Genomic DNA, 24,381 nt, shown 5'->3' on the forward strand with positions numbered 1-24,381 from the left:
TTTGAGCTCATACAGACCTAGGTTAATGTTTTGCTGATCAGTTCTATTTTTTTGACTATAGAGTTTTTAAACATTGCAATGGAGATTTCACCTGTAAAAAGTTATAAGGCCTTTACTATTATGTTATGTGTTGTAAGTATTATGTGTGCACACTTGTGTTTTGTGTTATATGTTTGAATGTACGTATGTCCATATATCATATATTATGAGCGCTCATGAAAAAATGGATCCAAATATTTTTTTTTTATTCACGTGATTTAAATGGTTTAATTTAAATTGGGTAAACAGCTGTTGAGGATTGTTTTAATATATGAACAAAAAAGGAGGTTAACCAATCTGTTTGTTTACTTTCACCTTTCCTTTTCATTATATTTAATAATTCTGTTGAAGATAAGGTACATTGTTAAGAAAATTGTTTTCTAAAAAAAAAAAAAAAAGAAAATTATTTTCTTTTAGTGCCTTCTGGAATGTTATATAATTTTTTTCTTTAGCCATTATTGCCAGAATTCCTATCTTCATCCCAGTGCTGGTGAAGACAAAGATAAAACCAATCTATAGCTTCTGCAATAGCCATCACTGAACTGCTTGCAGAACTTGCCTGGACTATGTATCACTTGTATGCATTGTGAACTCACTTGTATGCATTGTGAACTATCTGTTGGTGCAGAGACTTGTGGTAGAGTTGGGGTATTTTTGCTGATGGTGTCATCAGTGGTACAATTTTTCCAAAAGGAGCAGTCAATTGGCTTGGTGTATCTTCCTCCCTTCTGCTTGTCATGGTCGTTCAGCTAAAATTTGGAGGCCAACAGAGGTGAGGCAAAGAACCTCACCCCCATGCTGGTACAAAGACCTATCCACAGGTGTGGTTGTATACTGGACCGGTAGTCAGTGACGGGTAAGATCCAATTGCAATGGTACCAACCTAAGACAGGAGGCTGACGCCCTGAGGTCAGCTCATCCAATAACGGGTAAGAACCATATGTACTATTGGACAACCTAAGTCAGGCACGGTCCCTAAGCCACATGCTTGTTGTTTAAACAGAGAGGGGGAGATGTTGAGAGCCACAGCCGAAGGGGCCCCAGCAAACTTCCAGCTGCCAGCTGATGATTGGCTCACAGCGGTCCCAGCAACTTCTAGCTGCCAACTGATTGGCTCCTCTGCAGTGATGCTCATTGGGCTGTTTCCCCGCCCTTTCAGACCATGGAGCTGCTCATCAGGGGACTTTTTTTGGCTCCGCCCACGAGACCCAGCCAATCGGCCTCAAGAGCAGGAGGAGTGGGGGAGGTAGAGAGGCTTGTGGGAAGCCGGTGGTGGCAATTGGGCTCTGAGGGTTTTCCTGAGGAGCTGTTTTGTTTGGCGTGTGTGGTTCTAAAAATAAAGTTCATTTCTTTTGACAAGTGGCTCCTGAATTGTGCCCAGCCAGACTGTGGCACTTTGCCAAACTCTATAGAATAGGAAAACAATGTCTAAGAAAATAACTAAAAACCAATGGAAATTGGTTTAATAGTTAAATGGGGAAAATGCAAAGATAAGACAAATTGGCACAGATAAGGCTTAGCCTTCAATAATGAAACTGGCTATAAGCCAGTCTAGGATATTTAGTGGTAAATTAAACCAGTATTGAGTGTTGATTTGCCCAACAATGTTGAAGGAAACATTAAATAATGATGTCTGAAATCCCCACAGGTAAACTCCAAGAGGTGTGATCTACTCAGGTTTAGGATGACAAAGATCAGACATGGAACTTATTACCCAAGGCAAGTGGGGATATCAAAAAATGAGAAAATTTTAAGTCTGAGTAGAAGTGGCAGGTTCCAGGCTGGGGTGGAACCTCCATGGTAGAGCACTTGCCTAGCATGCGTGAGGATCTGGGTTTGATCCCCAGCACCACATAAAAAAAATGAATAAAATAAAGGTATTGTGTCCATCTACAACTAAAAAAAACATTTAAAAAGGTTCATTAAGCCAGGAGAAATGTCCAACAAATTGCTAAATCCAAATGGGAATGGATGGCCCAAACTGGAAGTGGCATTTAAGTCAGACATAGTGTGAAGAATAGAGGCTGGGGTCTGAGAGGTAAGAATGGATGAATGATGTTGGATTCCAAAAGGGAAAGGGGGACTTTTGAGTGACCAACATAAAAATATCCTGGTACTTTTTAGCTTACAAGTATGGGGGCATGGGACATAGAAGGTGGGTTTGTTAACTTTGATACTTTTTAAGGATAGAATGAAACATTGTGCTATGCTGAGCTCGGGGCAAAAGAAAAAGGTTTTATCTGATATATTGTTTATATGATTTTTGCATTCATTTTTTATTTTTTAAAACTAGTGCATTAAAGTCTTATTAATTTCAATGACTGAGACTTTTGGTGTCTGCTTATAATTACCTGGACCTGGGGAATAAACAGAAAACAGAAGAGATGTTAAATTCATACTTTCTAATGATGAATATATAAAGTAGAAGAAAATCCACGAATAATTGGGACCACATGAAAACATGGCATATGAAAAAAACTATCTATGAAGTGTAAACACCATGAAAGCACATAAAACAAAGTATGTACGACTCAGCTATGAAGTGGAAACTAGTTTTAGTGTTCTGCTGCAGGAATGATGCAAATATTTTGGTTCTGTCTGCTTCAAAGTACTTGGGAGGCTGTGATTCCAAGAAGGAGCCTAAAGTATTTCCAGAACTTCTTATTCTAAAATGCCTCATAGTTTGCAGGTTCCCACAAAATTATTGATACTTGAGTAGCACTTTATTTTGCAAAGCACTTTCATATACATTCTATTTTATAAAGTCACTGCATCCCGGCTTTGGGGAGAAGCTGGCAACCCCACCATCTGCAATGATGTCAATAGCAGCTCTGTTTGGACAGTTTCCATTTCCTCCCTGACAGGGCACAGAAACTGCAAAATGAAGAGATGAGTGAAGGCAGGGAGGAGCAGAGCAGAAAGAGAGCCTGGGCCATTGGCTCTTATGCACCATTCATAACCATCCTCTAGAATGAGGTTTTTCCAAATTCTTCAACATAACTAACGAGTACATCTCGACTGAATGGCAGAACCCAGGATGTGGGATTTCCAGGCTATTGATTCTTTCATTACACTATGCTTAAAGTCTTCAGAAATCTTAAATGTGAAAATATTTTTCATTTGAGGATAGCTTGGATTTGTATAAAGAATATGGGGGTTGACTTGGGAACTGACTCCAGAGAACAGATTGGTTTGTAGTGCTAATACTGCCATCTCCCCACCTTTGTTCACACTAAGCATCATTTCATGAATGGATTTTTTTAAATGTTATGCATGATTTGAAAAACATTTTTTTTTATGTTTGTTTCAAAAGAGAGGTTTCAAAAATATTTTGAGCAACAACTCCATCAGCAGAAAAATGTGTGGCTTTACAAAGGAAAGGATGCCTGTCGCAGAGATGCTGCCATTGTGAGCAGATTGGACTCTGGATGGAGGGAGGCACCCTTGGTTAGAATCCTGGCTTCTACACCTACTTCCATGTGCTACACAGTCTATTGCACTAAGCCTTTCAGAGTCTTGGGTTTCAACTCTTTACAATGGAGATAATAAGGGTACCTACTTCATGAAGTTGTCAAATGATTAATTAGTGCATATAGAGTTTGTAATAGCACTTTTGTATTAATTAATATTTAGCTAGATTTATAAAGCCAACCCTGATCCCTGCCAGGAAAAAAAATCTAATTATTTTATAGTCACCAATCAGATGTTTTGAGATGGTTTGGATACTAAGATACTAAATTACCAAGTTATAAAGAATGAGTTAGTTCTAGCAGGGCTTGGTGACGCACCCCTGTAATCCAAGCAGCTCAGGAGGCTGAGGCAGGAGGATCACGATTTCAAAGTCAGCCTCAGCAACAGTGAAGTGCTAAGAAAGATGAGGACTTGTCTCTAAATTAAATAATAATAAAAAAAAACAGCTGGGGATGTGTCTCAGTGGTTGAGTGCCCTTAGTTCAATCTCCTGTACCACTTCCCCAACAAAAGAGTTAGTTCTAATCATACCTTGAGACAAAAACATAATTGAATAATACGTAAGAATAGCTTATTTTATAAATAACATTACTTTGCCTTTGAATTTCTCCTTGATCCTTGCTTTAATTGTGCATATCTTATAATGGTATATAGGAATTATGAAGATTATGATTTTGATTGATTTTTTTAATTGAGTGAAAGAGAAAAGCTTTCACTTCAATGCATACCTTCTTTGATCTGCGATGCCCAGGCAAGCCACAGGCAAATCCTCACAGCCTGCTGATTGCTGGAAATAACCAGAGAGGTGGCCCAATGAAGCCTACGCCACATCTCCCATCCGCCCAATGTTGAGTTGCATCTCATCTGCTCCTTCTCCTTCTTGCCATTCATTTTCCTGTTTTGTTTCAATCTTAACCCGTTTTAATTTTCCCAAGGCCCCTCACTATGCATTGTTCTGAAATGAAATGATGTGTTGGTTTGCTTGATCAAGTTTAAAGAAAAGGGATGGAAATTTCTTCAACAGAAACTCCTTTGATGAAAGTGACTCATTCTCTTTAATGTGATTATAAACACAGCCTAATAGACTTCTGTGAAGTGGAACCATTTTTATTTTATATTCTGATTTTTAATTAATATGCAATACTTGTACATATTTTTGGAGTTCAGCATGTTTCAACGTATGTATGCAGCGAATACAGATCATATCAGGGTAATTAGCATTTCTATCTCCCTCTTATTTCTTAACACTGGGAGCCTTTGGCCTCCCCTTTTCTAGATCTCCATAAAATATACAATGGGTTAATTGTGAACTGTAGCCATCTCAGTGGGCCGTGGAGTATTAGCATTTATTCCTTCAAAGTAAGTGTGTGTTTTACCCATTACTCGACCTCCCTCTGTTGTCCCTCCCCACATCCTGGTTCCCAGCCTCTAGTTATCATTATGCTAAATTCAGATCAACTTTTGGTAGCCTCCACATATGAGGAAGAACATGCAGTATTTGTCTTTCTGTGTCAGGTTTATTTTACTTAACAGAGTTCTACGGCTCCATCCATTTTGTTAAAAATGACAGGATTTCATTCTTTACCATGGCTGCATAATATTCCTGTGTGTGTGTGTGTGTGTGTGTGTATTTATCTATATTTTCTTTATCCATTTAGCCATCATGAGATACATAGTTAATTCCAGTTTCTGGCTCTTTGCTGCAATAAACATGTGAGTGCAAATGTCTTTCATTTCTATATGCTGATTTCATTCTTTGGAATATGTACTCAGAAGTGGCATGTTGGGTTCATTGTAAGTTTATTTTTAGTTTTATGAGGAACTTCTACGTTATTCTCCATCTTCTACGCATATCTCCATATATTGGTTGTACTAATTTACATTTCCACCAACAGTGAATAGAGTTCCTTTTCTCCAAATCTTTGCCAGCATTTTTTATTTTTTGACTTTGTGATAATAGCCATTGTAATTGGGGGGACATGACATCTCAGTGTGGTTTCGATTTGTGTTTCTTTGATGGCTAATGATGTTGAGTAGTTTTTCACCTATTTATTGGCCATTTGTACTTTTATATTTTATTTTTTAGTTGGACACAATATCATCTTTATTTTATTTATTTATTTTTATGTGGTGCTGAGGATCGGACCCAGGGCCTTGCACGTGCTAGGTGAGCGCTCTACCACTGAGTCACAACCCCAGCCCTGTTCTTTTTGTTTGTTTGTTTGTTTGTTTTGGAAAAATATTCCAGACATTTCTCTATTTAAAAAAAATAAATTATTATTTTAAGTTTTTGAGCTCCTTACATACTCTGTATATTAATTCCTTCATCAAATGAATTGGTTCAAACATTTTTCTCCCATTCTGTGTGTTTTCTATTCACTGTGTTGATTGTTTCCTTTGCTGGGCAGAAGCTTTTCAGTGTGACATAATCCCATATGTCTCTTTTTGCTTTTGTCGCTGTGATTTTGGGTCCTATCCAAAAAAGATCTTTGCCTAAATCATTTTCTCAAAAGGTTTGCCTACTTTCATCATTTCAGGTATTACAGTTAGGTCTTTGCTCTGTTGTAATTTGATTTTCATATAGACGAAAGATAGGAGTCTAGTTTCTGTCTTCTGAATATGTACATCCAATTTCCCAGGGCCACTTATTGGAGAGATTGTCCTTTCTCCAAAGTATGCTGTTGGTGCCTTTGTCAAGAGTAAGTTAGCTGTAGATACACGGATTTATTTCTGGGCTCTCTGGTCTGTTTCACTGGTCTGTGTGTCTGGTTTTATGCCACTAATATGCTGTCTTTTAAATTATTATTTCCTTCATCTAATGTTAGGTATTTTTTTCCTAGAGTCCTTAGGATGCATTGTTAGGGTGTTTATTTGAAACCTTTCTGCTTTGGGTATATGTGAGTAGTGCTCTAAACTTTCCTCCTAATGTTGGTTTTGCAGTATCTCATAAGTTTTGGTATGTTGTGTTTCCATTTTCAGTTGATTTGATAAATTTTTAAATTTCCTCCTTTGAGGGGTCATTTCAAGGGAGGAGTGGAGGGAAGGAGTTCGAAGGAGGTGGCGAGAGGAAGTAATGAGGAATGAAATGGAGCAAATAATGTTATCTATGCATATATGATTATGCCACAGTGAACAGCACTATAATGTATTATTATAATGTACTGATAAAAACATAACATAAAAGATAAATTTCCCTTTTGATTTTCTTGATGACCCATTTTTCATTCTATAACACGATTTGGTCTCCATGTATCTATATATATTTATTCTGAAGTTTCTTTTGCTGTTGATATCTAGTTTATTCTATTGTGGTGAAAAAAAGATACATAATTTGCTTCTGATTTATTAAACATTTGTTGACTTTTTATGGTCTAATATATAGTCTGTTCTAGAGAATGTTCCAGGCTGAAAAAAATAATGTGTATTTTACAGATGTTGGAAAAAATGTTCTGTTATTATCTGTTAGGTCCCCTCCATTGGACGTAGAGTAGAGTTTAACTGTGAGTTTTTGTTTGTTTGTTTGTTTGTTTAACTTTTGTCTGGATGATCTGCCCAGTGATAAAAATTGGATGTTGAAATCTCTTAGAATTATCGGAGCCTCTCTCTCCCTTTAGATCCAATAATGTGTTTTATAAAATGTTGTGATCTGGCATTAGGTGTATTTATAATTTTTATATCTTCTGTTGAATCTGTACTTTAGTTGTTCTATGGTAACTTTCTTTTTATTTTTTATAGTTTTTGTTCTAAGATCTCTTTTGACTGTTGTAAGAATAGCTGTTCCTGTTCATTTTTGCTTTGCATCTGTGTTGAATATCTTTTCTCATTCTTTTAGTCCTTCTGAAGTGAGAGTCTTATAGGCAACCTGTCATTAGGGCTTGTTTTTAATTCTTTCAGTCGGTTTTTATCTTTCATTTGGGGTATTTTAGTCCATTTATATTCAAGGTTTTTATTAACATTTAAAGATTTATTCCTATCATTTGGTTAATTTTCTTGTTTGTTTTTAATATCCTTTGTTCTTTTTCTTTTTCTTTTTCTCAATCATCTTCCTGCTTAGGTGGCGTACTGCGTCAATAAGTTTTGCTTATTGAGTATCTGCTCTTCCAGTGGATTTTATACTATCTGTTTAATGATTATAATTTTTTTTTGTTTCTGGATATAAGGCTCACTTAAGCATCTTTTATAAGGTCAGACTGGTGGTGATGACTTATTTCAGCTTTTGGTTGTCTTAAAGGGATTTTTCCCCTTTCATTCTAAGGACTGCTGTGCTGGGTATAGTATTGTTGGGTGGTATGTTTTTTCTTTGAGAACTTGTACTATGTCACCCATTCCATTCTGGCCTATACAATTTCTCTTGAAAATTTTGTTTGTCTAATGGGAGATTCCCTGCATGTGACTTAGCACTTTTTATTTTGTTGTTTTTAGGATTTTTTCTTGATCTTGTACTTTTGACAATTTGACTATAATTAGCCAATATGAAAATCTTTCCTGGTCATGTCCGTTGAGATCCTATGAACTTCTTATTCCTAGATCTTCATTTCATATTTTCTCAAGATTGAAGAAATTTCAGCTACTATTTCATTGAATATATATTCTATTCCTTTTCCTTTATCTTGCCCTCAGACACTCCTAAAATTCTAATATTTATTTTATGGTATTTCATGAGTCTTTGAGGCTATTTTCATTCTTTCAAATTTACTTTTTCTCTCTTATATGAGTGAGGTATTTAAAATGATCCTCCTTCAATTTCAGATATTCTTTCATTTTAATCTAGTCTGCTCATGAGGCCTTAAACTGTATTTTTATTTGACTTATTGAGTTTATTTCTAAGATTTGTATGTGTTTCTTTTCCCCAGACTGTATCTCCTTTCTGAATTTCTTATTTATGTCTTTGAATCATTTTCCTATTTGCTTTGTCTTCCTAAATTCTCTTGAATCTTGTTCATTTTCCCTGTAAATATTCTATAGAATTCTTTATTAGGCATTTCATCAATACCTTTTCTTTGGAATTTGTAGCTAAAGAGCTATTTAGTCCCTTGGAGTCATTGTGTGATCTTGCTTTTGCATACTTCTTGTATCCCTTCATTTCGATTTTCACACCTGGTAGATCAGTTATCTCTACTACTCTTCTTTGGTGACTTCTGTGGGAAAATAACTATCTCCTAAAGATGCATTTTTGGATGCCAGGTTGGTAGGCTACATTGGCATTGTTTCTAGTTGGGTGACATCATGTAGATTGGGATAGATTCTTTGTATGCAGTCAGTCACTTTGGGTGTGTTCCATGTGGCAAGAGTGATAGAGAACCCTTCTGATTCAGGAAAGCACATGAGGGAGGGGTACTAGTGATTCAAGTAGCTGTGGTACACACCTCAGTTGTGATGAGACCACAGCCACCTGGCAATGTGTGGCCACTCTGGCATTTGGAATGGTGGTACAGGAAATATGCCACACAATGGCTGTTTCCTTAGTACTGACAGAGCGGCAAGGGTTGAGGGGGTAGCATATGACGCATGTTTCAGCCAAGTGGAGGGGGTTTGGAACTTGCACCCTTAGGCCCAGTGGCAGTGCAGGGTCAATGGCTGGAACCATTCTTTATTTCATTTATGATTATGTATTGAGTGCCTCCTACATGCAGGGCACCCTTTAGGCTCATAACAGAACAAGTTCCTACCGTGGTTTGGATAGTAAGTGAAAAAGAAAATGAATGTATAACATGTCAAGTGGTGATAAGCAATAGAAGAAAACCTGTAAGGTAAATAGAATGTGATAGGTAGGTGAGCAGGGGTCAACTTCAGACAGGATGGTCTTTGGTGGCCAAGTGATGTTGCACTTGAGGAAAGACCTGAATGAACTGAAGCAGCACTTTCTGGAGCTGTATAGGGGAGAACACTGCAGACGGAGGGAATAGCAGGTACAGTCCCGGAACCACAGTGTTCTTGTCACAGGCATGTGGCTGGAACAGAGAGGATGCAGGGAAAGGAGTCAGAGATGATGTTCACATTTGTTTCACTTTCTTAGCTATTGGTTCATTGATTTCTCTAGAACAAATTGTGTAGGGTTGTGTGTGATCTTTTAAAGATGCTGATTTTGTTCTCCAAGTGAGATGGGAAATTAGTAGATTATTAATTGATTAAACATTTTTTGAAGATTTTGTGGCTGTCATTGTTATTGTCTTAAATAAGTTACATGATGCCTGGAAAAGCTATTTCTATCATAATCATAGCCTTCAAAATCTTCAAATGTGTTATGGTAGTCAGAATACCATTTTTTCATAAAAGATTAAGTTAAAGAGTAATAACATAAAACTAAATCACCACACTATACCTTGGTATATGTTGTTTCAAGTGGGATATTTATTATTATTATAAACTAAGATGCAATAAATGTAACTGAATAAATAACACATATTAATTCTTTATCTACTTTGATGCTCATGACTAAAATTGTCTAACATTTGTGGTTAAGCCCACCATTAAGGGCTTTCTCCTATCATCACAAATTGGAAAGTTTGTATCTAGAGGAAAATTATCCCTAGGACCTTCCAAATTCATTCCTATTTTGAAGGTTGAGAGAGTTATTCCAATATGAAGAAGGAAAAGTCAATGTGCAATAATTGGTATGAAGAGAACATAATCTCTAGAATAGTCTGCATGCTAACTCAGGTTATCCCCTTGAACTCAGATGTCATCCACACCCCCAAGGAGTTATCATTTGCTGTCTGGTGAAGTCTTCCAGTTTCACACAGAGTCCTTTATCCCTGTCGTTAAATATCTTTGTTTTGGTGTCACCTTGTCAAGGTGCTGATCTATCTCTGAACTTAATTTGTGAAATTGTGGCATGAGCAGGAAGGAGATTCTTCTTTCTCTTTGATCTTACCCCTGGAATAAGTCATCTTATCCTTTAGCCAGTCCCACCACTGAAGTTCTTCCCTTAGGATGCTGGTGTTTGTGAACCATTAGGCACAACTGTAGTAAAAATTGTCCGTATGCAGCCATCACATACATGATCATATATTCCCACAGAATCTGGGATATATCTTTCCCACACTATTTCACTGTCAAGGGCAGGGAAAGCTGTAAAACGTAATAGGTAGCAGCACTCATTTATATCAGAGATGACTCCATTTTGAGAAGAAAAATATCCCTAAACCTCACTTCAGTGCTGAACATCAGCAGCCCTTTTTAATTAGAAGAACAATGTCTTTTTTTTCTTTCTTTTTTATCATTTCCCCAGCTCCCCACTTATCCCTACCCACTAGATTCTATATTTGGGTTCTTCTCCATGCTCCCTCTTGGCACAATCTCAATCATTGCCATCTATATCATCTCTACTCTAACAAATCTCCACCATACGCTCCATGCTTGGACTCCTCACTCTCTTTCTTAATCAAAACTCCCTTGTCCCAGGTTGTTTGTTCCCCTTGTTCTGTGCTGCTTCAGAAGAATTTTAGCACATGCTTATATGTTAATATATGCAAATAGTATAATTTATTACCTACCCCACCAGCAAATAATATTGATATTTAGATTATAACTACCCAAATGGGTGTTGCCAATGCTGAGAAATTTCAGATAAATCTGCAGAAATAATAATAATAAATATCCCACTTGAAACAATATTCTGCAAATCCTATAAGTGGTGGCTGATATATCAGAAGTAACACATTACTGCACCACACGGATGATGGTCCTGTTGTCACACAAGCAAATGACCAACATGCTTTGTACTCCTCTGGTCTAATTTGCATTTCCTCGAGGAGGTTATAGCATGGTGTCTGAACAAGTTAGAGAGGCTAGAATTAAGTCATGGTAACACCCTTCTACAGTGAATGTGTCTTATGCTGGGGAAAAAAAATGAAAGCAGCAGGTGGTGAAAGGTCACGTTGGATAAGCTGCAATGGATGGGCCACACAGAAGAGTCTCAGTGGGCCCTGTGGTGCCATGCTTGGGCTTTAGGCAGTGAGGCAGATCTGACTTAGGTTGCCCTTGTGAGTACCAAGTTCTGAAACTGCTATTGTTTTGATGAAAAGAGCCCCGTGGATTGTTTTTGATCTGCATATTAACAAAGAAGAGAAAGACAGCCAGGTTATTTCTTAGAAAGAACAAGAAAGAAATTTTCCCTTGGAAATGTGCAAGATCCCTCTGTGCCAGAAACACACACACACACACACACACACACCCTTTCATCCACTCTGTAGTTTGCTTTCTTTTATTCCTTAGTATACATGAATATGTGAAAACACACAACACTCAGACATGCAGCCTGATCGAGTGATAATCTCTTATAATGTGCTTCTATTTAAAGCAACAAACAGATGGAGGGTTTATGAGCAAGGCTGGTAAAAGTAAAAGCAAATGATTGCAATAGTTGTACTTTTAATAGGATTCCCCCACAATCTAAAACATTATTCCCCATGGAACAAATTGTTCTATAAAATTCTGTTACTTAGGAGAGATACCCACCATGACATTGCTGAGGCAACAGAAAACCCCAGAATGACTGTGATTGTGGGGGTCTCTCCACTCAGACCAGTGTCCCGGGGGAAGGAAGATGGAGCTGTCAGGCACCATGATCCCCAAAGAACAAGCCCAGTGGAATAGGGTGAAAGGAAGAAAGAAAAAAAAGTGCAGAGTGGGTATGAAATATGTCTGAGCTTTGATTGAATTTATTACCTTAATTTTCTACTTTGAAAAACAAGGTTTGGGAAATTCCTTCAGATTTAAGATAAACATGCAACACGGCTTCCTCCCCTTCCTGATGCAGACCAAAGTCGAGCACAGCAGATCTTGCTTAACAAACAGTGGAATTGTAAACAACCCAACACTAATTCATTATCATTATCCCTGCTTACGAGAAACAAAACTCAACTATAATTCTATCAATAAGATGAATATACCACAGTGATGGCCTTTATGTAAATTATAATTAAAGCTAATCTTAATTAAAGTTATTACACCATTCTGGAAGAAAATAAACAACCCAAAGAGAGGGAAACAATGTGGTCAATAACTCACTCCAAAAATATTTCTTTTTTTTTTGCCTCCAAAAGCTCACATGGAGGGAGACATTCCTGCACATGATACAAATGGTTCTGACATTAAGAAAAGTAAACAAGTAAGAAAAATAAAGATGGAAAAATTCTGTGGTCAGTTCACAAGTGCTTTTTTATTGTTTGAGGCAGGGTTAAAGCCTTTTATAAAGACAAGGATATATGTGCCGCTAGATTGGATATGACATCAGACTAGTCTAGCTGCCCTTGCACAGAGCTCTGCTGCCCATAATATGCCATGGATGAAGCCCCTGCTGATGCTTCTAAACAAAGAACCAGGGTGGGACCTAATGCAGCTAATTTAAAGCATTATCCTAAAGCTGTTTTGTAGATCAAACAGAGAGAAGGTACTCAGCTCTGGTTATTAATGGATTGGAGAGATGAAGGCAAACATTCAATAATCTCTAATTATTAATGGTCTCAAGGATTTTAATGTTAACTGGTCTGAACAGCTGATTAATGGAGGTTGTGTAATCTACAAGCGGGACTCCTGCCAGCCTCAATACATGTCATTCCAGGGCTGTGTTGACTCAGTAGGCCAGAGGCTATGTAAACGGAGTCGAGTCGAGAAAGGAAGTTCTTCTGGGGCAGCTGGGGGATTCTGAGTCCCCAAAGACTTTCACAATAGCAACTCTCTAGTAACCCACTTGGTATCTGTAACTTTGGTTCTCCTCCAGACTTTGTTGTCCTAGGACCATGGACACCTTGTCTAAATGCAAGAGGCAAAAATAAGTGTTAAACCAGCCTTTCACACATTTTTGAGGGTGATTTGACTTGTGAACCAGGAAGTTCAAAGAAAGGCTAGTCACCCGAGTAGCATGATCATGGGTATTTTCTTTGTGACATTAATGCTAGAACATAGCCAAGGATGCACAAAGACGTAGCAACATCTCAAAAGCTATGCATCTAAATTCTGAGAGGTCCAGAGAAAAACATGACATTCAAAAGGTCTACACTGTCTATAAAAGCTGTCGGGTCTGGTGGGTATTTTCTACAGTCTTCATTTTGATTTTCAACCCCCTGACCCATCACATGCCTTCATCACCTCACTACTTTTAAATGGCACTCAAAGGAGCAAGCCAGCCCATGCACAATGAGGGCCGTAGGCACAGTGAAGAAGGGCGTGGTTAAAAAGAGTCCCTGGTGCAACCAAGGGTGTTGGGAAGGATGCCTCACCCTACATCCTATTCAGGAGAGAAGATTTGAAAATGAATGAAGTAAGATAAAGGCCATGTTTTTGTAGTCCGAGGTTTAGGAAAAGCTATTTGATGTAGGGATTGTAACTACCAGAATCTAGCTGTCAATGTATGACCTGGCTGAGAAGTTATCCCTCTGTTCTCTGAAAAACTGCAAATGGAAATGCATGATGCTAAAGGTTGGGGAGCAGTGAGGGAGGAGGGACCTGTACCTATGCAGAACATAAAGGCTAAGATTTAAGGGGAAAAAGGGAGAGCATCCTCCCCCTAACTGTGACAATCCCACTAAAAATAAACCCACAGCACAATGATGTCAGAGGGGTCTTGACTCAGTAGGCAAGCTGAAGACAGTCTCTCTCACTAGATGGCAGTCACTGAGCATGCTCAGGGAGGCCCCAGGTGTGACCTCTGCTCCCCTGTGAGCAGTGGAGGGACCAGGCAATCTATCATGGTGTTCATGCTGTCAACCCTGGTGCTTCGCCGCTGCTGTCTGTCACCCTGGTGGATGAGACCTGCTTAAGGGCAATCATGTCAATCTCTCTGTGACCACTCAGTCTAAGGCAGAAGGATGATCTTGACGGGCCTGGCAAAGTCAGCACAAGGTACCAAGAGCTGAAGTCACAGCCTTCCCGCAGAGATGCAACGTGGGCCATTGTTTTCTCTTTAGCTCTTTCTTTATTTTTGCTTTCCCTTTTTATTTTCATGAAATAGGCTAAGGCATACAGAACTTGGCTTCAGAGCTGGTCATCTCGGATAAACCTGTTGCCCTCTGAATTTTTCCCGTAGTAAACATAGCGACACTTCCCCAGGACTCCTGTAAATAAAAAGAAACACATCATTACAGGTGGTGCAGTTATGATGGCAGAGAGGCATAGGTGCTGAAACCCAGGCATGCAATACAATTGCGGCTCCTAGCAGTGGCAGAAATGGAAGAAGCCCCAGAAGGAAAAGACTATCTTTTTGTCCTCAGAGTTGGCATTCAAACAAAATGTCACTACTAAGCATAGGTTATGGGAAAAAGCATGTTTTCTGCATGATTTCCACACTTTAGGGACTTTGCTAATTTGGCAAATTACTCCCTAAAATACATAGCACAACACTCTCTTCTCTCCACGTTCCCTTCCTAGGTTTCCAAAGAGTGAAAAATTAAGTGTTTAAAGATGGACCTGGAGCCAGGTGGGGTGGCACACGCCTGTAATCCCAGCAGCTCAGGAGACTGAGGCAGGAGGATCACAAGTTCAAAGCCAGCCTCAGCAAAAGCGAGGTGCTAAGCGACTAAGTGAGATCCTGTCTCTAAATAAAATACAAAATACGGCTGGGGATGTGTCTCAGTGGTTGAGTGTCCCTGAGTTCAATCCCCAGTACCCCCACAATAAAAAAAAAATAAGAGCAGGTCCAAGAAGAAGAGATAGAACAATTTTCTTAGAAGGTGATGATTTTGAAATACTTTAAGCACATCTTAGATGATAAGAGAGAGAGAAGTGGTATTGACAAAATACCACATAGAAAGCGACAAGACCTCTTGACATCATCCCCTTCTCACAGGCATCAGGAACTCTATTCTAGGGTAGAATGCATTCAGTTTTCATCTTAAGTTTTACTGTATGTCAAAGCTTTCCTCTCATTCAAGTAGACTGCAGGAGACTTAACTATGGATAGGGTGAAATATTTTAATCAACTCACTACTAATTCTAAATACCCACAAGAAATCACTTCATTTTGCTTTTTGTTTTGTTTTTTGAAATGGGCTCTAACCATGTTGCCCAGGCTGGTCTTGAAATCACGAACTCAAGTGATGCTCCAGCCTCAGTGTCCTATGTGCTGGCACTACAAGTGGGTGCCACCCCACCTAGCTTTCATTTTGCTTCTTGTTGCTTTTTTCCTTCCAATTTTAGACAAACTAAAACTTCAGTTGCACACGGTTCTTTTAGTTCTAATGGGACTTAAATCTTGAGTGTCCAAAGTGCACATAGCTAAGAAAAAAAAAAAAGCCCATAAAACATTAATTCATGAGCCACAAAATCTGCCTGTGAAAATAGCTACCTAGAAGAGCATAGTTTATTTCCATCCATATGATAGTGTGAATTCAACTAACACCATGCTTTGTTAATTTAGGGGAAATTAGCACTTGAAATTAGCCAGGTTCTTCACATTAGAAGTTTTAAGTAGTAAATGTTTTTGAAAGTGAGAAATGTTTCTCTACTACAGAACTTTAAAGTTTGTTCTTAAAAAGGGATTAAAATGACTCTTAAGGACAGGGCAGATGCTCCCTGGTTTTGATGGCTTGGGGTAAATTGCTGGGGCCTGGGGATCTCTGAGTTGGAAGAGGGACAGACTGGCATTGTCTCATGCTGGCTGCCATTGTGTCCTGCCATGTTCCCATGAGCAACTTTACTGTGGCTCACTCTTCCCACTTGGCCATACTTTCTCTCTTGAGCCTCCAACCCCCAATGTCTGCTTCAGTACTGGTCTGGAACCTAGAAATACTGAGCTGGGGATGAACTCTCACTTGAGACCCTTCTTGGGGCCTAAAATATTCTTTTAGTGGTTGGAACTGAGTTGTTTTCCTTTATTGTGCTGAATTATGTAGCACCAAGGGTTGTGCTAATATTGTTGGGGATCTCAGTGGTCTGTGGGCTGGGCTGGGCTGGGCCAGTCTGGCATCTCATAAGGCCTGGGTAGGAGTGCTATAGATAAATGGGACCATTCCTGGGAGATTGCCTTAAACATGACTGATTCAAATGAACCCTCAATGGAAAGATGGGGCCTAAAGATGAGAAGTTCTTTCTCCAGCACCAAGACAGCATGGATTTTAATAAAAAGAAATGGATAGGGCTGTCAGATAACATAAAGATCATCATCTTCATGTTGAGCAAAACATGAAAGGCAGACACACACATGCTGCCCACCACGGGCATGCTCTCCAGTAAAGACTCCAGTGCAGCCAGGGATGCGATTTCTTTTCTCTGCCCTCTCTCCACGGAGAGCTTCCACTCTGGATCTCGCCTAGATGCAACAGATGGAAACAGTTCTCCTGGAACGGGGTCCGCAATGTGTTCTGAGACACATTCCCAGACCTTCTTTCTGGTTGGCATTGATGAAAGTCCTTTTTAAGGCCTGCCCTGTTTCTTTGGGCCTGGAAGCAAGAATGTTTATAGACATCTTGGTGAGAGAGGGCTGTTTGATGAATGCAGGAGACTGCAGCTAGGTGTCAGCACTTGGGAAATGAGGCAAGGACATGAGGTATTAATATTGTCAATGATCTCTTGACGGGAAAACAGATACCGCACTCACTGTCAGATTTAAATAGACATCAAGTGCATTAATGACAAAAGGGCAGACTTCAAACAAAGGGGCTGTGTGGTGGGGAGCCGAGTTAGTCTCTGTGCCGGCAATAACCTGATCTGAAAAGACACTGTCAGGACGAGAGACAGGCCCAGGATTGTGTGCGGTGACAGAAAACAGAGATACTGACAGAGATACCAGCGCCATAGAATGCCAGGGATACTCTCGCACTGTCTGCCGTTCTAACACAAGCTGACATCACTCCCTATCACTTGGGGTCTTCTCCGCCTGCTCCTGAAGACATGATGTTTCTCCCCAAACATCATTCCAAAGCTTGCTGTGGCTGTGAAGTTCCTGGCAGCCCTGGTCTGTTGGAGCAGTGGGGTCACGGGGCCTAAGGATAACCTGAGTCAGTCTAAATCTGGGCTTTGCAGGAGGCACACGCTTGTTCTCACTGATATCTCTGCTACTTGAGGTGATCAGAGAGGGCCAATGTGTGAGGAGCTGTCACCTTGAATAAAATCCTTCAAGAGAAGGCACTCGGTCCCTGGGCTGCTCCAGGAAGGCGGGGATGGCGTGGCAGCCAAAAATGAAACCCAGCTGCTGGTGCTCACCAGAGGAGAAAGGTGCTCCAGCTAGTGACAGTTAAATTTGGTTGAAATTTTTGCACTGGAGCCATCTACCATGATTGAAATTATGCAAGCTGTTGCCTCTCTTGAGTTTCCTACCCCAGCTCACAGTGGGGATGTGATTACCCCCAAAATGCAACTTTTGTACTCAAAAATAAATAAAAAATATTAACAAGGGGGAGGCAAACAACAGCCTAGCACAGTCCCATGTGTGGCCACAGGACTTTCATTTATCATGAAGGTTTTTTTTTTCCCTGAAATAATAGGCTGTGCTCATAAATTAAGTGAGGTGACTTTATGGGTTGCTCTCTTCTGGCTGTCCCCCCAGCCCTCCTTCTCCACCATGGCAACTGCCAGACGCTGTGAAAATTACAGAGGGAACCGTCTGCCTGCAAAGAGCATTTTCTCAGGGAGGTGCTCTGAGGCTGGAATTTGGGAACCCGCTGGTTGTGACCCAGTAGGCCACGGTTTCTGTGCACATCTGCAATGGATTCACTTGTTTGTATCTTCTCAAACTATAACATCTTAGAACTGGAGGGGGAACAACACATTTAACAGCATATGTAGTGTTTTTAATTAAAATATCTGGCTTTGGCCATAATAAGTGGAGCGGGCCTGCCATGCATCAGGCCAACACGCAGATGTCTGCGCAGGGTTTCTTTTCAGGGGCCCTGAAAAATGACAGTGCGCCATCCCCGGGGGAATCCTCTCCTGCCAAATGAGACTCCTAATTTTTCTTAAGTAGCCAGCTTTCCCATCACCATAAGCTCTTAAAGCTATAATTATGAAAAAAAATGTATTGGGAAGAATATGTTTTAAAGAGGCCTTTTATCTTTTCAATGTTCCCCCCCTCTGGAACGGATGTTCTAATTATGTGAGTTGAGTTATGACCTTGGGGCTGCCTAAGGGGGTGGGAATGAGCCCCTTTTCTTGGATGCAAGGCTGTGACCATTCCAGAGACTTGGCTGGGGGAAGTCTGAGTGTCCGGGGAAGAGCTCTTGCACCCACCCCTGAATCTGAATCTGGCACAGCCTCCAGGACACACCAACCACCTGGACAGCCTCACACTTCCACCCTAAGAGGTGGTGGAGGAAAAGTGGTATTTCAATCCAGCCCTGTTCTTCATGGTCTTTTGACTGGGCACACCTCGCATACCCTCACTGGACTGGTATCTCCACATGTAAAATGGGGACAAAGAAACTCTTGAAGGTCCGTTTTAGTTCTGAAATAGACGATTAGCTTTTTGAAATGTTCCCCTTAGGGACACAAGGACGGTAGGTGCAATACTGCCCCATGAAGGAGGCAGATCCCATGGTCCATGGATCCACAATTTGATTTGGACTGAGCTCTTGAAACCCATCAAATACACAGCTCCATATCATAGCCCAGTCATCTGGGCGGGGGGGGGGGGAGGACTTCAAAATCTCCAAGAAAAAAGGTTTTCACCAACTTCCTGACAACCTGTTTGACATACAGCTGAAGGGTTGTCCCACATCCTGCTATCTCTGTCACCAGACCAAGTCTCACAGCATCATGGTCAATGGAAGGAAAGCTTACCTGGCAGAGCCAGTGACCTTCTGTCCACATTTCAGTGGTGGGGGTGGTGAAGAATGTGCACATACAAATATAAAGACATTTGATGACTGAGTGGAGGTTGGACAAATAATTCATATTTGCTAACTAGGGGAATTAAGTATCAATTTTATCCTTACTTTTAGTTTGGGTAATCATCATTTTAAATGCCATTATCATTATCATTTGTATGCATAGTTGTGATAATGACAAACAGATCTTGATTTGATTGTGATCACCAGGAGCTTACAATTAGATGACCCCGTATGTGATGGGTCAGGGACAGAGAGCTCTTCTGAGAGCTCTCTAATCTGTAGGAGGGAATGAAGGAATTAGGACCCCTACTGAAAGTAACACCAGTGTTGTGAAAAGGTTGATGGGTCTAGTGACAGAGAAGGAAAGGGCATCAGTGTTCCCCTTCTGGTCCATTGTAGAAGGCTCTAGAATAACATTTTCATGGATACTATCCATAAACATGTCATGCCCACAATATTCTTCCTCCACCATTATAACACCCGCTGCCTAAAACAGTGTTCGTCACAATGGAGGTGCACACTAAGTTTCTGTTGAATCAATCAATCAATACCATTAAGATGATTAGGTAAAATTTAAACAGAATCCACCCAGGAATTTCCATTGTTGAATACTCACACTTTAAACCTCTGATATGACTTCAGATGTTTAAGTGTTTGCCTTATTATTAAAGAAGGGAACAGAGTAGCAGAAGGCAGTAGCCTCAACTCCTAAATATTAGCGTTATTTGTGTGCTGAATGATTTTCTCCCACAAAAACAAACTAACCGCAGAGTCTGGTGGAAAGAAAGAAGCACGCTGTCCGTTATCATCTGCCTTACGAGCTATTAATATCACACACTGGGAAGGGACATTTCCCCAGAAAGAACATGCCTCTGCCACTGTAACTTGCAGGCTGTGAGTAAACTAGAAACTGGAAGGGAATAAACACCCGTGTTTTATGATCTTGAGAAGGGACCAGAGCAAACCCCAAGGTCAGGCGTGCGGTGTGTTATCAGCTCTGCAGTGGATCCTGTGCAGGATTTAGAGGAGCCTGCAGAATTACAGGCCCCTAGCACAAGGTCCTCCTTCAGTGTAAGCTACTTAAATACTAATGCAAAATGAAAAGAAGACAGACTTTATTGTTCTTGAGGGAAAGGGTCGCTTGGAAGCAGTTTTTGTGAAAGGAGGACAAAGCCCTAACTATAGACCAAGTATATTGGTCCTCCACCTGTATATCCAGCTGAGAAGCTCAGGTTAGAGGTGAAGTGGGTGGTCCTCCTGACCCAGGGGATGGTAGAGAAAGCAAAGCAATGCTATTTCCTGCCCCAAGTGGCCAAGCATGACTTCAGGTAAGGGTCATGTAGGTTTAACATCTGTATCTTTCGTGGAAAGGGGGTGCCACAGTTGCCATAATGCTTGGTAGCTCTAAAAATATCTCTTAAGGTTCTTGCTATCTGCAGCATGAATGGGGCCAAGGGTATCATACTCTGCCCTTGCTCAGTACCACAGTCATACTGCAGCCATGATTCTGGCTTCTCCACAAGAGGCATGAGGGGTTTTCCTGCAATTCTATGGATACCTTTGACCCAGGGATGCTTTCCTTTTGGGTTTATAAATATAAGCATGCAAACTAGACTGATCATCTTTCTTTGAGAGAGCATTAATTATTTACAGAAAACTCCATTTAGTCCATTTAACTCCTTAATTTTTAAATGCAAACTTAAATCATGTCTATTTTTAACATTTTAATTTCTATTTTCAGTAGGATCAATTCTCTTCCATGTAACTTTTTTCATTTAAAGTTAAATTCCGGGGCCAGGGTTGTGGCTCAGTGGTAGAGCACTTGCCTTGCAGTGTGAGGCACTGGGTTCGATCCCCGGCACCACATAGAAATAAAAAATAAATAAATAAAATAAAGGTATTGTGTCCATCTACAACTTTAAAATCTTTAAAAAATTTTTTTTTGTTTTTGTTTTGTTTTGTTTCTTTTGCCAAATACTGACTTTTACCCATATCTTTTCAGTCTCTTTTTGAGTCATTTTTTAGCGTCCCATTTCCTCGAGTAAAATTGTGACGGGAAGGCTGCAGTCTTCTGTCAAAGTTTAGTCAACACATTTTATTGTGTGTAGTTTGAGTTCATTTCTGTTTTATTTTGTTTTCATTATTTCTCCCAAGGCTAATTCCCTTGCATGAATTTGTGTGGGTTTCCATATACTAAGATATAAATCTTGAATCACTGTTTTTATTCATAATAAATTGTATTATGTTCGGATTTAGTTGCTGTCAGTTTTCCTTCAGGCTGATTACTTGTACCAGCGATGTGCCTCATAAATTAAAGGGTAGTTTTTATTCATTTCTTAGCAGAAAGGTGAGGATTTGGGGAGCATGGCAGGAACTATGATGCTGGTTACTTTCTATCAGCACCAGGCAAAAAAAAAAAAAGAAAGAAAAAATCACTCCCCAAACTAACAAAAGTGAAATCCCCCATATTATAGGTCACCTTTTTCAAGGATTCAAATGCATCTATTTCCTGAAAGAAAACTGATCCCCCCCCCCAAAAGCCACAAAACTGATCCTATTGAGAAGGCGGCATTGGTGCCCATGCAGAGGCCCTCCAGTGAGACCTGACAGGAGGCTGAGCTGTCCTTAGAGAGCAGATTACACAGGGTCTCATCAAAGGAAGAAAAGGAGGGAAAAGGTGACCAGGCAGCAGAGAAAGGACCTTGGCCAGCTCTGTCCTGAAGGTGATGGGCAGGCAGAGCAAAAACTCTCACCTCCCAGACTGGAGATGCTGGTTGAATGGTGGCAAGAGTGGGCAGACAAGCTGACGTGTGACAATCAGAGCCTGTGAAAAATACACTCTGGGTTCCCAGGACAGCTGAGAACAGCCTTGTCATTTCAAAAGAAGAAAAGTAGGTGAGAAAGGAAGGAAAAGAGAAAAAGGTGCAGAGCAAATCTCTCCTCATGTAATCTGTTCATGGAAAATGGAAATGCTGATCCAAGTCCAAGGAATCCATACAAAATTGAGTGGATCTTCAGTAATTAGGTCTCTCTGTCCCACCTTGAGCCCCTGGTCCCATGGCCAGGTCACAGATGCCATGGTCCTACCCAGACCTGACCAGGCCATGCAAGTTGCTCTGTATCAGAGAAACATCAGGCTGAAGATTAAGTTATCAGGCAGCAGCTGTTTCCATTATGTGAATCCTGGAAAGGACACAGTCAACATGCTTTGGCTCAGATGTCAATGTTTCTTAATTTCCTTTTTGTGTATATATATATAAAGGAGGTAGTTAGAGGTAAGCAGAAACTGAGAAAAGAACCTCAGACCCAGGTGGGCTCACCGGATCCCTGTTTCCAATGTCACTAGTACGGTTGACCTCTAAATGCTGGACATGTTGTATTTCAATCAAATAAGGACATATAAATATGAGATCAAACAAATATGTAAATATTTCCTTGCTCTGAAAACTCTTCCCCTCTCCTCAAAAACAAATTGGTAAACCTTAGCCATTTAAGTTTTGCTTTTTATTCTCAGGTTACATTTTTTGCCCCAGGTTAAAAAAAAATGGACCCAGAAAAACCCTCTACTCTTGACATCCTAAACAGTGATTTACTTACACTGTGCTATAAGGATATTACGTGCTATATTTCCTAGTAAGCAGATGCACAGAGTTTCAAATTTTCCTTTGAAAGTATTTCTTTAACTGTATTGGAAAATTCTCAAGCTGGGATGGTATTTAAATATCTTCATTTTAACAAAGCCCTGCATTTACAGAGGAGGAAAATGGGGCTCCAATAAGCTTCCTTAAATTGATAACACCAGGTACCCATATGACTCTACCTTCCTAGTGCAGAAATCTCTCTCAATTATAAAACACTGCCTTTAGGACAGGAATAGAAATTTTGGTTTTACAGTTTATTTTACAAGTGTATTATTTATTTGTTCAATTATGTTTACAGGAACTAGAGGTCTCCTGAGAACTTCAAAGATCACCAACATGACTTAGGCTCATTCTTACTACTTTCTCATGAAGAAAAGTAAACTGCAAAGCCAGTTTGGAGTGAGTACCCTCTCCCCCATGTCTGTATTCTGAGTAGGGCTTAATGGATTTGAGATGGGCTGGATTCCAAAGTGCATGCTGAGATGGGATGCAAATCAGTTAAGATTCATGAAGTACCGTGCAGTGCGGCCCAGTGATGGATGTGCCATAAACCAGGCTGTCATTCAAAATGGACAGTGGTCAAGTGGGATGACTTCACATTTATTTTTCAATTTTTTTTTAACTGAGGAACTTGAAACCTTTCAGACAGACAAGAGAGAGGAAAAAAAAATATCCATCCGTCAACTATTTCCACCATTATCACATTCATCTTTGACACTTCATCTGAAGTCAGAAGCAGTGCCACTAGAGGGCAGCATGAATTTAGGAAAAAAACAGTCGCTTTCCTTACAGGATAGCAACTATTCAGGGAGGGCCATTAAAGCCACCCTCTGCTTTGGGGTACCAATTTTAGGTTCTGTAACTATCAGTGGTGTCATGTTTACTCAATCTGGGCTGAAGGCTTTCTGGGAATGAGACTACCAGATACCTTCCCACAATACACACTTTTGGATTCCTTTTTCTTCAATTTTAGGGGGGCTGATTTTCTTTACCATCAATAGCCCTAATTAATCTTCCAAGCTCAAGGGTTGGGAATTTTTGCATATCACCTACATAAATTCAAAAAAGTAGGCCAACTAGTAAAGAAAATTTCTCTCCATTTCTTAGGGGGGAAAAAAAAAGGTCATTTTTACCACGGGAGTCTGAAAAGGAAAAAGTCATATGCCTGGGGTTGCCATCAATTGATAATCAAGAAAGGAAAATAAAATTTCAATCAGTACACACAAATCACAGATACCTCCCTGTCCAAAACCCACCCAAACATTTTCTTTGCTCTCAGTATACCTGGTCCAGCTTTGTCAGAAAAGATAGAAGATCCTCATAAACATAATGTGACCTACAGTTTGAGCTTCCTTTAGTCCCCCAAGCATTCTCTGGTTCATGGATCAAGTGACTATTTTCATGCCTGGAACAACAAATGACCAACTCCCTTTAAGAGAAAAAGGTATCTGTGGCTCCCGAAGATTT

General features: G+C 40.0%; 1 protein-coding gene across 7 annotated transcripts in view; it reads right to left on the minus strand.

Annotated features, from left to right (window-relative positions):
• Positions 1-12,156: 12,156 nt before the first annotated feature.
• The window catches only part of Lrmda (leucine rich melanocyte differentiation associated), a 1,020,522-nt gene continuing 1,008,297 nt past the window's right edge, over positions 12,157-24,381 (minus strand). For all 7 annotated transcript variants that reach the window (XM_058577977.1, XM_058577983.1, XM_058577979.1 and 4 more), the window contains one exon: positions 12,157-14,566. In XM_058577977.1, coding sequence (XP_058433960.1) covers positions 14,465-14,566 — 102 coding nt within the window. In that variant the 3' untranslated portion in view covers positions 12,157-14,464. The remainder of the gene's footprint in view (positions 14,567-24,381) is intronic.

This window comes from Marmota monax, unplaced genomic scaffold, assembly GCF_021218885.2.
Source record: "Marmota monax isolate L192 unplaced genomic scaffold, Marmota_monax_Labrador192_F-V1.1 WCK01_AAM20220418_F8-fsc00019, whole genome shotgun sequence".
NCBI lineage: Eukaryota > Metazoa > Chordata > Mammalia > Rodentia > Sciuridae > Marmota > Marmota monax.